This window comes from Lithobates pipiens, unplaced genomic scaffold, assembly GCF_037356315.1.
Source record: "Lithobates pipiens isolate NorthernLeopardFrog02 unplaced genomic scaffold, aLitPip1_a1.2 Scaffold_30, whole genome shotgun sequence".
Lineage (NCBI taxonomy): Eukaryota > Metazoa > Chordata > Amphibia > Anura > Ranidae > Lithobates > Lithobates pipiens.
In genome coordinates this window covers 51,190,938-51,205,375 of record NW_027507791.1, presented here as the reverse complement: position 1 = coordinate 51,205,375, position 14,438 = coordinate 51,190,938, and the positions used below count along the sequence as shown (strand labels likewise).

At 50.8% G+C, this 14,438-nt stretch overlaps 1 protein-coding gene across 2 annotated transcripts in view; it reads right to left on the bottom strand.

The window, feature by feature from the left end:
- The window catches only part of LOC143942803 (uncharacterized), a 28,032-nt gene extending 14,357 nt beyond the window's left edge, over positions 1-13,675 (bottom strand). For both annotated transcript variants that reach the window (XM_077464205.1, XM_077464206.1), the window contains exons 1-3: positions 12,003-13,675; positions 8,333-8,380; positions 6,002-6,562 (exon numbers count right to left, since the gene is read on the bottom strand). In XM_077464205.1, coding sequence (XP_077320331.1) covers positions 6,002-6,562; positions 8,333-8,380; positions 12,003-13,670 — 2,277 coding nt within the window. In that variant the 5' untranslated portion in view covers positions 13,671-13,675. The remainder of the gene's footprint in view (positions 1-6,001; positions 6,563-8,332; positions 8,381-12,002) is intronic.
- Positions 13,676-14,438: the final 763 nt, after the last annotated feature.

Below are 14,438 nucleotides of genomic sequence, written 5' to 3'. Positions count from 1 at the left end.
TTTCACTAGTGTGTTATTTCTCTTTTTTTGGCACGTTTACTAATATTACTCAGTGAAGCGCACAAGTTATTATACGCTTATATTAGGCTATATGCAAAACTTCAACTGGGCTTTAACCACTTTCTGACCAGCCGCCGCAGTTTCACTGTGGCAGAATGGCACGGCTGGGCAAAATGATGGCCCACCGAGAACCGGGATCTGTGCAAACACTCAGATCCCGGTTCTTTCAGAGGAGAGGAGACAGATCGCATGTTCATACTATGTATGAACACCGATCTCTCTCTCCTCCTACACAGTCCCCCCCCCCCCTTCAGTTAGAACACACTAGGGAACACAATGCCTTGATTGCCTCCCTAGTGTTAACCCCTTCCCTGCCATTTCTACACACACACACACACACACACATTTTGGGGATATTATAGCAAAAAGTAAAAATTTTTTCTTCAAAATTGATGCGCTTTGTTTATAGCACAAAAAAATAAAAAATAAATAAAAAAACAGAGGTGATCAAATACACCACAAAAGAAAGCTCCATTTTTGTAAAGAAAAAAAAAAAAAAAAAAAAAAGAAGACCTCAATTTTGTTTGGGTGCAACGTCGCACGACTGCGCAATTGTCAAAGTGATGCAGTAGCAAAAACGCAAAAAAGTGCTCTGGTCAGGAAGGGGGTAAAATCTTCCGGGGCTGAAGCGGTTAAAGCAATACATGTGCACAGATTGGAGGTTTGACAAACTAGATTGTAAAGAGGCAGCCCACCCACAACTAGTACTTCAGTTTAGGTAGGTGCTGGAGAGTTAAAGTGGAACTTAACACAAAAAAAATAAAAAAATAAAAAAAAAGGAAGGAGAAAAAACAAAAAACAACTGCAAACAGGCAGGTAGATTACTTTAAATAAAAAAGATATACTATAGTAGAGATTTAGGATGTTTACACTTGTCCGGCTCCAAAGCCCTGCGATTTTGATTCGACTTTTACACTCTCTGGCACGCAAGTCGCATCGAAAGTAAAGCAGGAACCTTTTTTGGAGTTTGAACTGGACGGGTTCCATTGAAATCAAGGGGTTGCAACTTGTCATGCGACTATTAATTGCAAAAGCTGTGCTTTTTTGGTTCAATAGACTTCAACGAAGAAGCTGCAGAAAAGCAAGTAGCTTATACCGCAAAAAAAAAAAAAAAAAAAAAAAGCGACAAGCATGGAAAACACAGCAAAAAGCACTGCAAAACACTCAAAAGCAACATGCACAGATGTGCTTACAAACTGTGCGGGGGATGGACCGATTGCAGGAATAGAGAGATCGGTGTTCTTGACTGGCAGGAATCACAGATCTTTCCGTTCCTGTGACAGAACAATAGTCTGCTTTGTTTACAATTGGCAGACCACCTTTCTGTCATTCTCTCCCCCCCCCCCCCCCATCGCGGGAGGCCGTCAGCCATCGCGATTTGGCATCAGCGGGTCTACGACGGCACGCCCCAGACCAGGTATGTCGTTTCACGCAGCCGAGCCGCAGTATATGAAGTTAGAAGCCGATTGGCTACCATGCACAGCTGCACCAGATTTTGCACTCTCCAGTTTTAGCAAATCAAGCCCCATGTGTCCACAGTTACAAAACCGTGAGTGGAGCCTTAGGGTCCGTTCACACAGGGGCAACTCAGATCAGGTCGCCCCTAGTCGCCTCAGGTCGGACAACATGTAAAAAATCAATGTAAGTGAATGAGAGCCGTCTTAATGCACGCTACTGAAGTCGCTCCGACTTCAGAAAAGGTTCCTGTACTACTTCAATCTGACTGGTAGGCGACCGGTACCCATTGACTTCAATGGAGGTCGCCTCCAAGTCGGATCTCAGTCTATACGGAGGCGACTGACAGAATTATCAGCTCTCAAGAGGGAACTCCACGCCAAATTTATTCCAAAAATTTGGCGTGGATTCCCCCTCTGAGAGCATACCAGGCCCTTAGGTCTGGTATGGATTTTAAGGGGAACCCCCCCTACGCCGAAAAAACGGCGTGGGGGTCCCCCCCAGATCCATACCAGACCCTTATCCGAGCACACTACCCGGCCGGCGAGGAAAGGGGGTGGGGACGAGCGAGCGCCCCCCCGAACCAGGCCGCGCGCCCTCAACATGGGGGGGTGCCTTGGGGAAAGGGGGGCCACGCGGCCCCCCCACCCCAAAGCACCTTGTCCCCATGTTGATGAGGACAAGGACCTCTTCCCACCAACCCTGGAATCCTCTGGGACTGCGACATCATCCGGTGATGTCCCTATATAAGTCGCCGCACGTCGCGTGTTCTGTTATAGTGAGCGGAGACAGCAACGAGGCAACATCTCCAGAAAAGAAGAACAAAAGAACAGAAGACTGCAGCGGCGACAGAAGACCGGGCCACCACTTGTAAAAGAGCTAGAAGAAGGCGCGGTGGCCTGGCAAGAAGAACCGAAGAGGGGGACAAGACCCCCGAAGACGGAAGAAGAGGGCGGCGGCGAAGAATGCCGGGCTCCTCCGCTAGTAAAAGAGCTAGCATAAGATAGCAGAGGAGTCCGGCGAGAAGACCCCCCCAAGACGGAAGAAGACCCCCGGAGCTGTGCAATAAACTATTTTAACCCTGTGTTGTGTTTTTTTTATATTTTTTTTCACAGGTGAATGGGTAGGGGTACATTGTATCCCATACTCATTCACATAGGGTAGGGGGCCGGGATCCGGGGGCCCCCTTATCAAAGGGGGCTCCCGGATTCCGATAAGCCCCCCGCCCGCAGACCCCGACAACCAACGGCCAGTGTTGTTGGGAAGAGGCCCTTGTCCTCATCAACATGGGGACAAGGTGCTTTGGGGTTGGGGTGGCCACGCGCCCCCCCCCCTTCCCCAAGGCACCCCCCCCCCCCCCATGTTGAGGGCATGCGGCCTGGTACGGCTCAGAAGGGGGGGGGGCTTGCTCGCTCGTCCCCACCCCCTTTCCTGGCCGGCCAGGTAGCGTGCTCGGATAAGGGTCTAGTATGGATCTGGGGGGGGACCCCCACGCTGTTTTTTTGGCGTAGGGGGGTTCCCTTAAAATCCATAACAGACCTAAGGGCCTGGTATGCTCTCGGAGGGGGAACCCACACCAAATTTTATTTTTATTTTTTTAATACATTTGGCGTGGCGTTACCCCTTGAGAGCTCATTCTCTGATTGGCCGTGGCATGGGGCGACTTAAAGTCATGTTGTAAGTCACCCCAAGTCGTGTTCAGGTCGTGTCCAAGTTGCCTCCAAAAGTCGTGTTGCCCCTGTGTGAGTGGAGCCCGACTAAAACTGGCACACACAGAATCTGTTGCAGCTGTGCATAGTAACCAATGAGCTGCTAACAGCTTGTTCAATTAAGCTTCAACTTGTTCAGATGCGGGTTATAGCCGAATGACAGCTACAGTATGGATTTGCTTTGCCGGAAGTACGTCTATTGACGTCCTCCCCTTTCAAAGCTGGCCACGTCCCCCCCGAAGGGGGCACGCCGCGAGCGCTGTGATCACCCGAGTCAATGAGACGCGGCTGGTCACAGATCCGATCCCGGCCCCTTACCACACGATCAGCTGTCAGCCAATGACAGCTGATCACGTGATGTACACATGATGTAAACAGAGGATCGGTAATCTTTTTCTTCTCACACTGACAGTGAGAGATGAAAATAAGCCGATTGCCGGCCTCTGAAGGGACATCGGTCCCGAAGAGGCGAAGTTGCCTCATGTGCCCACAGGTACCACCTGCCAGTGCCACAATTCAGTGCCCACAGTAGCAAGTGCCAGCAATCAGTGCCCACCAGTGCTGCCTATCAATGTCACCTACCAGTGTCCACTGCCGCCCATCAATGCCGCCTATCGGCTTACATCAATGAAGGAGAAAAATTACCCGTTTGCTAAATTTATTAACAAAATATAAAATAGTTTTGTATGGGTGGTTAGGTGCCCAGTAAGCAAGTGGTTAAAAAAAAAAAAAAAAAAAAAAAAAAAAAAAAAACCCCACACACAACCTGGAAGCTGACTGGTTACTATGCAGAGCTGAATATAAAGGAAGTTATTCCTGCGCCTAATCAGGAATAAAATACTATGCAGAGCTGCACCCGATTCTGTGTGCACCGGTTTTAGTTGGGCTCCACTCACACTTTTGCGACTTGACAGTTTTAGTAAATCTCCCCCACGTCTCTTCTGCAGTAAAAGATTTCTTGCCTGCCCGTTTGCACTGTACAGCGCGGTGTAAGATTTCGGCACCTGTCAAAATGCCTGAACCCCCCACACACGTGACATCTTGGCCCGGCCAAACAAAATGTCACAACACAGAGTTTGTATTCACACAGTAACAGAGCAGCTGCAGCAATTCACTGCTCTCCACTGTCGGAGGGGGGGGGGGGGGGGTGGCGTGGTGCATGATTCAGCACCCGTTATTCAGCACGGTGCGCTGCGATAAAACGCAGAATTATCTGCATTCTAGTGAGGCTATATGCCACGTTGAAGTGTGAATGGGACACACAGGAGCCCATCGTATACAACGTGAATCGGCCCGGAAGACCTACTGAAGAAGTCAGTGGCCGGCAGGCAGCTCCTGGACACCTCATTGCAGGAATGGAGGCATCCACTTTCCGACCACAATACGTTTATATATGTTGTAGTCTGCAAGTGGTTTACCCGTTATAGATGAAGCTACCAGCCATAACCCCGGTATTTTTGTCTTCAGCCGGATAAAAAAAAAAAAAAGCTGTTATTGCCTTCAGAAGTAGCGGCAGCAGGAGGGGACATTTTAAATTTAAAAAGGGGAATTCCACCCAAAAATTGAACTTCCGCTTCTCACATTACACCCCCCCCCCCCCCCCCCGTGTCACATTTGGCACCTTTTGGGGGGAGCAGATACCCGTCTAATCCAGGTATTTTGCTCCCACTTACAGGCATAGATAGCCGAGCCACCCGCGGGTCTCTACGCCACTTCTGGCGCCTTCTCCGCCCCCCCACTGTCTTCTGGGAGACACACAGGTCCCAGAAGACAGCAGGGACCAGTGGGGTCACGTATGCGCAGTAGGGAACCAGGAAGTGAAGCCACAAGGCTTCACTTCCCAAAGATGGCGGCACCTCCGCCCGAAAGCCGAGTCGGCTTCGGGTGCTGACATCGCGGGCGCCCAGGACAGGTAAGTGTCCTTATTTTAAAAGTCAGCAGCTGTAGTATTTGTAGCTGCTGACTTTAAAAAAAAAAAAAAACATAAAATAAAATTAGACAGAAGTCCGCTTTAACAAAAAGTGCCAGAAAAGTCCTGGTTTTCAAGTCGTTAATCCCTTGGCGCCAGCTGCAAGCAAATATGCGGCCTCCCAGCGCCTGGTCCTTCGTATTGGTGTTGAGAGGCCCCATATTTGCGTGAATTGCTGTCACTAGAGCGGTGCCGAGAGTACACATGCTGCGTCCTCCTGGCAGTGACTGACACCCAATCGAAAGCTCCCTACCGCTGATAGCGATCAGGAATTTTTGGATCACGTGATCTTATGCCCCACCCCCCGGCATTATGAATTTCTTAAAGGGTCGGGAGGCGCCGGCTCGAAAAGGTTAAAGATCTAGTTTCTTTAGCAATGAGGAGGGACAAGAAAGGTTTGGACTTTATATGAGGCAATATGGTAATATGCCTCCATCCCTATATGCAATACAAATGAGGAAGAGAAACAAACATAAGACTTTATATGACGTTATTCGTCAGAGACAATTATTGAGGTCCTTGTGCTGAGCTCTTAAGACTGCACACTAGCTGTGCCTATAAATGAGCAGCTCCCACCATCTCTGCTGGATTGGGGGATCTGAAATACAGGACAAGAAGGGGTCTGGAACACACAAACGAGGACAGGGACACCCAATTCTCCCAGGTGGACAGCAATACTGGGAATTATGATAGAGAGATTGCACTGTTTGAGTATCCAAGGCATACAAGAACACAGGGACTGACTCAGCCCAACAGGCTCCACTGATACCAAAAGCGATACTTTTGGGAATACGGCTCATTAACCTACCTGATAGTATGCAGCAGCTTGTGGGTTGCTATACTCCTGATACTGGCTGTACTCCTGGCCGCCGTAGTCTTCTGTAGACGTGGCTGACCACTGTTGTGGGCCAGCTGCTGTCTTGAACTCCAATGGAGCATTCGATGCATCGTTCTGTAACTGACCAGGATCGACCCCCGGGGGGCCATCATCATTCACTGGTGGAAGCGGATATGTATAGCTCTCCTCAGGAGCCATAGCAGCCTCGTTGCTGTCCGTCAATGAGAAGAAGTTACCCTGTTGGAACTCTTCGTCGCTCTCCTCGTCCTCCTCCTGCGTGATCTGCTTGGTCACCTGCAGGGCGGCGTTCTTGGCTGCCGCTTTGATGGCCGATGGGGACGGTGTGTGGGACACCTCGGAGCTGGCGGTGAGCTTGGGCTTGGACATCTGCTTTGGAAGTTTTGATTCGTTGGAAGAGTCAGATTGTTTCTTTGTGAAGATGTAAGGGAGGAGCGTGCGCTTGGAGTCCCCCCCACGTGCATTCTTCGGTTCAGGGAGTAAGGACGACAATCCAAACCCTTCTTTGGATACCTACAAACAACAGGCCCAAGCACAGGAAAGAGGTTTAGTTAAAGTAGTGTAATGTTTACGAAAACTTCTTTACCTGTTCAATGGGCATTGACTGCCAACTAGTATTCACAAGGCCTGTAAACAACATTAACCACTTGCTAACCAGCCGCTGCAGGCGGCTCCCCTGGGCGAATCGACACTAACTTACGTCCGTTCACCTTTTGACCTTGTGCCGCGAAGTCCAGCATTCGGGTCTATAGACGCAGAATGCTGGACTCCGGAGTGCACTTCTCTTAGGGGGGGGTTATCTGATGCGGGGAGGGGGGGAGCCGAGAGAGCCACCGGGGGACCCCAGAAGACAAGGTTTGGGGCCACTCTGTGCAAAACAAGCTGCACAGTGGAGGCAAGTATGACTTTTTTTTTTAAATAAACAGGAGCCTTTACAATCACTTTAAGTCCAACGAGGTGCCTGCTGCCTCATAGACTTATCTCTATTATTTACACCCGACAGGCATATTGTGCTCCAAGAAGATAAACTTTCAGAGCCTCCTCAAGTGCAAAGTCGCTGAAACTGCTATGCCCATTCACAGAAGCCTTTGTATTATGTGAACTCATTCCCAAAATACAAATGCACAGAATGGGCAGCAGGGAATGAACAATGAAGATCCCCTATCACTGCCCTCTACCCGATATACACACATACACAATCCTGCGCATAGCGGCCGCTCTGTAGCGGTCATAATTGGTCAGCCAAATAGTGATCTGTGTGCCCAGGGAGCCTGAAAACATAAGATGTAAATAGGAACAACTTCAGCTTCAACTTGGCAAAGCCAAACTCTAAGCGAGGCCTCTGCGCTGTATATGTAGGATCAGGAAATTCCTAGATGGACGATACCCTCAGACAATATGTGGTGACTACTTTGTTGCCATCACAGCTCATCCCACCACTACAGAAACTGCTTTTGCCCTCAGTTTTGTGGACCAGCCAGGTGCTAAAGTCCAGGAGCCCACCCAACCACGTTCCACACCAAACTTCAAAAAAATAAAGACAAAAATAAAATGAAGCCACAAATCCCAACGACATGCTGGAGAACCCAAATTGTTTTACTGAGCAACCAAATAACTTCCAGCACACTCTGAAGGTCCTTCCACCTGTAGCTACACACCCAACAAGTTTCATGGGTAACAGGGCTTAAAGGAGAAGTAGGGTCAAAGCTCATTTGGCCCTACTTCTCCTATGCGTCTCAGGAAGGCACTTTTGTGCACTCCTGTGGCTAAAGTTTCCTGGCAGCCGACGTCCCTCAGCCCCCTCCACACCCTGGAGGGATCCACCTAGATTCCTGAGTGGCAGCCCAACAGCCCAAGCCAGCTGCTCCTGTCCCCCTGCACAGCCCAGTGTTCCAGTGAGTGCTGGAGGGGCAGAGCAGAGAACCCATGACTGACACCGTTCTCTGCTCGGTGAAGAACTGAGCGATTAGCGGTCTTTGATCGCTCAGTTCTTGGTCTTAGAGGCAGCGAGGGACAGATGCTGCATCCACCTAGGGAAGTATGATTTATGAACACTTCACTTTTAATCACAGTGCCTCTATGATTAAGCCCCGTCACGGGTGAAATGCATTGGGAATGCAAATAAGATGGAAGGCTTGCTAAGCATGCTGAAATTTATTTGCTGGAAGTTGGTTTCTCCGAGATGTCATCGATGTGTGCCCCATTTTCTTGAATTGGTCTTGCTTTGTTGCGCTGCTCAAACATCAGCTGGATCCCTTTAACGGTCACTCGACGGAATCTCACCTGACTTGCTGCTTTCTTCCGGAATGGTTCATCTTCCTCCGAGTCGGACTGCAAAATAAAATGACAAAAGAACAAAATTACTGATAAGATCAGATTAAGCCTCGTAGCAGAAACATAACACGCAATGACTTTCCAAACACAAAAATTACATTGGTGAGGCTGTAGGGTCAATGTAGTTGGCACAGGCGGTCCCATGTATATTCACATTAATCAGCTGACTAATGGATAACTGTACTTCTGTCTCACGTTAGCAATGGTTGAGATTTTCTTCACACATGCCCAGAAAAATTAGGAGGGACCGGACAGGAGAATTAGCAGCCGTGGCAGTGCAGCTCCTACAGTATGGACCTGGCAGGAGCATGCACAGCTAAGTAGGGCTCAATCACACCGGGTGAAAAATCGATCAATGCAAGCTCTACACATGGACACTGAGAAAGCAATTGCTCTCTATGGGCCCTTGTCACATCAAACAAGTCTGTAGGTATGCAGTGCATAAAAATGCAGCACGTCAGCATTTCTTGGCAATGCAACACACAAACACTTTGCAACCTGTTATTGTAAAAATGTTAAAAAGTGATCATGAGGTCTTTTTTGTTTTGTAATAATAATCTAGATAAGACTTTTTTGCTCTGTGCAACGATATTGCACAGAAAGATCACTTGCCTCCTCTTCTGGCACTATCCACTTTCGCTCTCCATTGGTGCTGTAGCAAGCTAGGTGCTGAAGAAGCGCCCCTCCGGGCAATGCTGGATCCACTGGATGGGCAAGTATCTGAAATGTGCAGATACCACCTTCAGGTAATCAGGACTCAAATGCAAAAACTGCGCTTTAAAGAAGCCCCTGCATACCTGGTCATGTGCCCAGCACATTTGATACTCAACCCCTCCGAACGGATCCAGTGCTGTCCAGCTGAGATCCTCCTCTCTTCTGGAAGTGCTTGATCCCATGCCGCTGTAAGGACATAATCAGCGACCCATCACAGTTTGCTACGGAAGTGACGTTCAGTCGCCGCCATCTTGCTACACCCCACACTCATCCACCGAAGGATACACTAAGAAGGGGGAAATCGGAGATGTTGTTACACCCACCAGAGTTTTGCATTTAAGACGTATTTATAAACAGTTAATGAGTTTCTATAGTGAAATATGGTACTTAGAACTCCGTCTGACTGCTTAGATGTTGAATTTTAAAAGCAGCGAACCTGTGAGATGAGCGGGGTTACCACCGCTTTTAAAATTCAAGATCTAAGTCGTCAGACGAAGTTGTAAGTCCTTTATTTCACTATAGAAACTCACTTTACTGTTATAAATACATGTAAAATGCAAAAACACCAGTGGGTGTAACAAGAAGTCCGCTTACCCCCTTCTTAGTGTAGGTTTACTGTGGACGAGTGTGGGGTGTAGCAAGATGGCGGCGACGGAGCGTCACTTCAGTAGCAAACTGCGATGGGTCACCGAATACGTCGTTACACCACCATGTTTTGCTATGTCATCAACGATTGGTGATCAGTGGCAAGAACGTTCCATACATAGGTTGTCAGCTGTCTTGCCACTGATCACGAATCTGAGGAACGTTCTTGCCACTGACCACCAATGTAAGGGGCATTCTTTTCACTGACCATCACACTAAATGTATTCCAAGTTCCAGATACAGCAATATAGGGGGGATCGGTTCCTCTAAATGCCACCACCACCCCCCCCTTCCCCAACCTTCTACTGCCTAGCCCCTCCCGAGAGCTCCCCAAGTCTACCCTCACAGTACGTCCAGCTTCCCCTCCCCTCCTGCCGGGGATCATTTCAGGACGGAGAGCTTGTAAGGGCTGGTAAACAGGTTATCTACTGGCTCCTTTGCCAATAGTGCAATCACTACCTGCAGAGAAAAACAGAATGTAGTATAAACCTAACCAAATTGACGTTCCCTTTCATGCTATACTAAGAGCGTACAGCTGTCCACACCGCTGACGTGAGAGTGCGCTGGCCCCCAAAAGTTCCTAATCTCTACTAAACAACCAGGTCATGCGATCTGGTGGGTTAGTTAGGAACCAATCAGCGTGGCTCTAGACCAGGACAGGGGTCTCCAAACTTTTAAAACAAAGGGCCAGTTTACTGTCCTTCAGACATAAGGGGGGGCCGGATTGTGGCCAGTGGAGGTGGAAAATGACCCAGGCCAACATCAATGAGAATAAATATGGCCTCGGGGGTTTATGATCAGTAGTGCCCCACCATTGGCATTAGTGGTAGTAATAGTACCCCATCATTGGTATCAGTGTAAGATATAGTGCCTCATTGTTGGTGCCAGTGGGAGGACTATTGCCTCATATCATTGGAAGGGCATAGTGCTCCAAGGGTCGGATAAAGGCTAGCAAAGGGCCGCAGGTTGGAGACCTCCACTCTAGATCATACGACCACCAGGTGAGCTATGACTTGGTGAACACATGAGCTTGGTTGGTAAACAAACCCATTTGTTCTAGTTGAGACCACTGCTAAGGCTCTGATGAAGAGGGTACTCCCTCGTAACGTGTAAGCCACTTGAGATACCATCTGGATCCTCCTATACACCCGGTCCAGGTTGAAGGATGTCTAGAAGACACAGCTTCAAAACTCTTTGAGCAATGTCAAGCCTCTTTTAAACATTTCTTTGTGAGCACAACTTTTGTTTTTACTAATTAAATACATTTTATCTCTGGTAATGCACAAGGTCGGTGTGCCCTTCCTATACGTTTCAGCTCCAAGGACACCCATTGTTCTGAGGAGGGCATCAAGACCTTTGACTTTCCACATTTAGTCCAAAGGTTTGGCTACACCACGTACTTATGGACTAGGTTCCTGGGTGCAGGAGATCGTTTTGTGTTCCAGCAGTCAACCATGGTTAAGCTCAGTAGTGTTCAGATACGACTCCCAACCCGCCTGAGCTATCCTGTCAGGGAGCAGGACATGTCTACCTGAAAGCCTCCAACACGTACGATAGGTTGGCTCTCGCTGTGGAGAGCCAAAGTTCATTCTCCCCATCATGCTAAGAGTGCACACTGCCAACCACGAGAACGTGCGACTCCCCAAAAGCTCCTGGTCTCTACTAACCAACCAGATCATGAGATCGGGTGGACTAGTTAGAATCCAATCAGCAGGACCTTAGATCAGTGATGGAGAACCTTGGCACCCCAGATGTTTTGGAACCATATTTTCCATGAAACTCAAATACACTGGAGAGTGCAGGAGCATCATGGGAAATGTAGTTCCAAAACATCTGGGGTGCCAAGGTTCCCCATTACTGCTCCAGATCATGTGATCCCCAGGCCATCTGCGACTTGGTGATCACATGTGGTTTGTTAGTAAACAAACCCATGTTGAGCTCAGTCCTGAGACGTCTTAGGAAACCGTCACTGCAGGCAGCCAATCTTAAGTGGCTGATGCATTTCCCACCCCGATGCCACACATGTACAAGGGGTGCGAATACCTGAATGCCTCCTCCACTTACGATTGGCTGTCCACAGAGACAGTTTTTTTGGCAGGTTGGGACTCGGAACACTCCTGAGCTCATCCCTACCGTCAACGTATCTCTTTCTCTGTGCACTTACTGTTAAAGGAAAAAAAATAAAAAATAAAGCTCACACCGCCCACTGATATCTGAAGCCTCATTGGTCGACACCGCCAATCTATATCGGAATACTCACATCTCCACCGCGGAGCTCAGGGACGCTGATCCTGACTGGCTCCGATCGCTTCCTCGGCTTGGAGTTCCCCAAGCTCTCGCTCTCCGGGGGTGCAAGGTTCAGCCCGTGGCTGGGGGGTTTGGAAGTCGGCATACGCGGCTCAGCTCCGGACGTCGGGCTCAGTTGTGGAAGGGGAATGTTCATTGCCGGCGGCAGGCCCAACCCGGTCTGTGGAGGTGGAAGGTTCAAAGCATGACCGCCCATCGGGGGATGCAACTTGAGACCAGAATGCGGGAGAGGGAGATTCATTCCGTGCCCGCCTTGCTGGGGAGGGTGGCTCATCCCATGTGCATTCTGGGGAGGGGGCATGTGTAGTCCGGAGCCACCCTGGGGTGGTGGCAAATTCAGTCCCGAAGTGCCGTGCCGGGGTGGGAGGTTCATATTTGGGCTGCCAGGGGGAGGGGGCATACCAGGCCCGCTGTGCGAGGGGTGAAGGTTCATTCCTGTGGATCCCTGGGATGGGGGCAAGTTCATAGTCTGGCCAGCTTGGGGTGGGTGTAGGTTCATGCCCGATGCCCCCTGCTGTGGGGGAAGGTTCATTCCTGATGAACCTTGTGGCGGGGGCAAGTTCATCCCCGATGACCCCTGCGGCGGGGGCAGGTTCATCCCCGATGACCCCTGCGGCGGGGGCAGGTTCATCCCAGACGACCCCTGCGGCGGGGGCAGGTTCATCCCAGACGACCCCTGCGGCGGGGGCAGGTTCATTCCCGATGACCCCTGCGGCGGGGGGAGGTTCATTCCTGACGACCCTTGTGGTGGGGGAAGGTTCATGCCCGATGCCCCTTGCGGCGGGGGAAGGTTCATGCCCGATGCCCCTTGCGGCGGGGGAAGGTTCATGCCCGATGCCCCTTGCGGCGGGGGCAGGCTCATCCCCGATGACCCCTGTGGCGGGGGCAGGTTCATCCCCGATGACCCCTGTGGCGGGGGCAGGTTCATCCCCGATGACCCCTGTGGCGGGGGCAGGTTCATCCCCGATGACCCTTGAGGTGGGGGAAGGCTCATGCTTGCTGCCCCCTGCGGGGGTGGCAAATTCATTCCAGACGCCCCCTGAGGGGGTGGCAAGTTCATTCCAGATGCCCCCTGCGGGGGTGGCAAGTTCATCCCTGGTGGCCCTCCATGAGCTGGGGGCATGTTGCCCACTGGCACCCCCTGTGGTGGAGGCAGGTTCATGCCAGGTGGGGGGTACCCTGCAGGACTGTACCCCATATTGGGGTAGCTGGCAGCCCCAGGCCCCTGGCTGTTATAGGCCCCATACCCCGGGGGCCCCGGGCTAGCAGGGTATGCGGGGGTCCCATAGGCCGCAGGGCCATAGTTAGGAGGGGGCCCGTATCCAGGCGGGTAGGGCAGGCCGTACACCCCTCCTGGCGGCCCATAGTACCCGGGGCTGTGCTGCTGCTCCCCCTGGTGGCTGTAGGGCGCAGGATAGGCCGCGGCTTCGGCCTGCGCCGGAGGAGGGGGGAGTGAAGTCTCCTTCCGTGGCTCCTGTGCCGTCTCCGAGTCCGAGCCGCTGTCCTCACTGCTAGCGTAAGACACCAGAGACATTATGGCTACCACCGCAGCCGCCGCCTCCTCCCGCTCACCAGCCCTGAGCAACGTGACGCCGGCCTCCGGCACTACAACTCCCATCATGCACCGCGGGGCCGCGCCCACATACGGTGTAGTGTCATATTTTGCTGCCTATCACAGGATGCTGCGGAAGTGACGTTGCCGCCAGAAATTGCGTACTGCGCATGCGCGATGCGTTCCAAACACTCGCGCCGTGCGTTCCAAACACTCGCGCCGTGCGTTCCAACATAGTTTCGGCAATACAGTTCAGCGAAACCATCACATAATGTTACGGAAATGATGTTACACACAACACAAACACTGGGCCGTGCGTTACAACACTAATACTTCCCTTGTTACCTAGTAGGTTTTGCATTGCTGGGACTTGTAGTGCCTATCCTGAGCTACATGCTTCAATGTTCAGTGTCCTCATCCTTATCCCCGAGCTTCAATTTTCAGTGTCCTCATCCCTATCCCCCTGCTTCAATGTTCAGTGTCCTCATCCTTATCCCTGTGCTTCAATGTTCAGTGTCCTCATCCTTATCCCTGTGCTTCAATGTTCAGTGTCCTCATCCTTATCCCCGAGCTTCAATTTTCAGTGTCCTCATCCCTATCCCCGAGCTTCAATGTTCAGTGTCCTCATCCCTATCCCCCTGCTTCAATGTTCAGTGTCCTCATCCTTATCCCCGTGCTTCAATGTTCAGTGTCCTCATCCCTATCCCCGAGCTTCAATGTTCAGTGTCCTCATCCCTATCCCCCTGCTTCAATGTTCAGTATCCTCATCCTTATCCCCGTGCTTCAATGTTCAGTGTCCTCATCCCTATCCCCCTGCTTCAATGTTCAGTGTCCTCA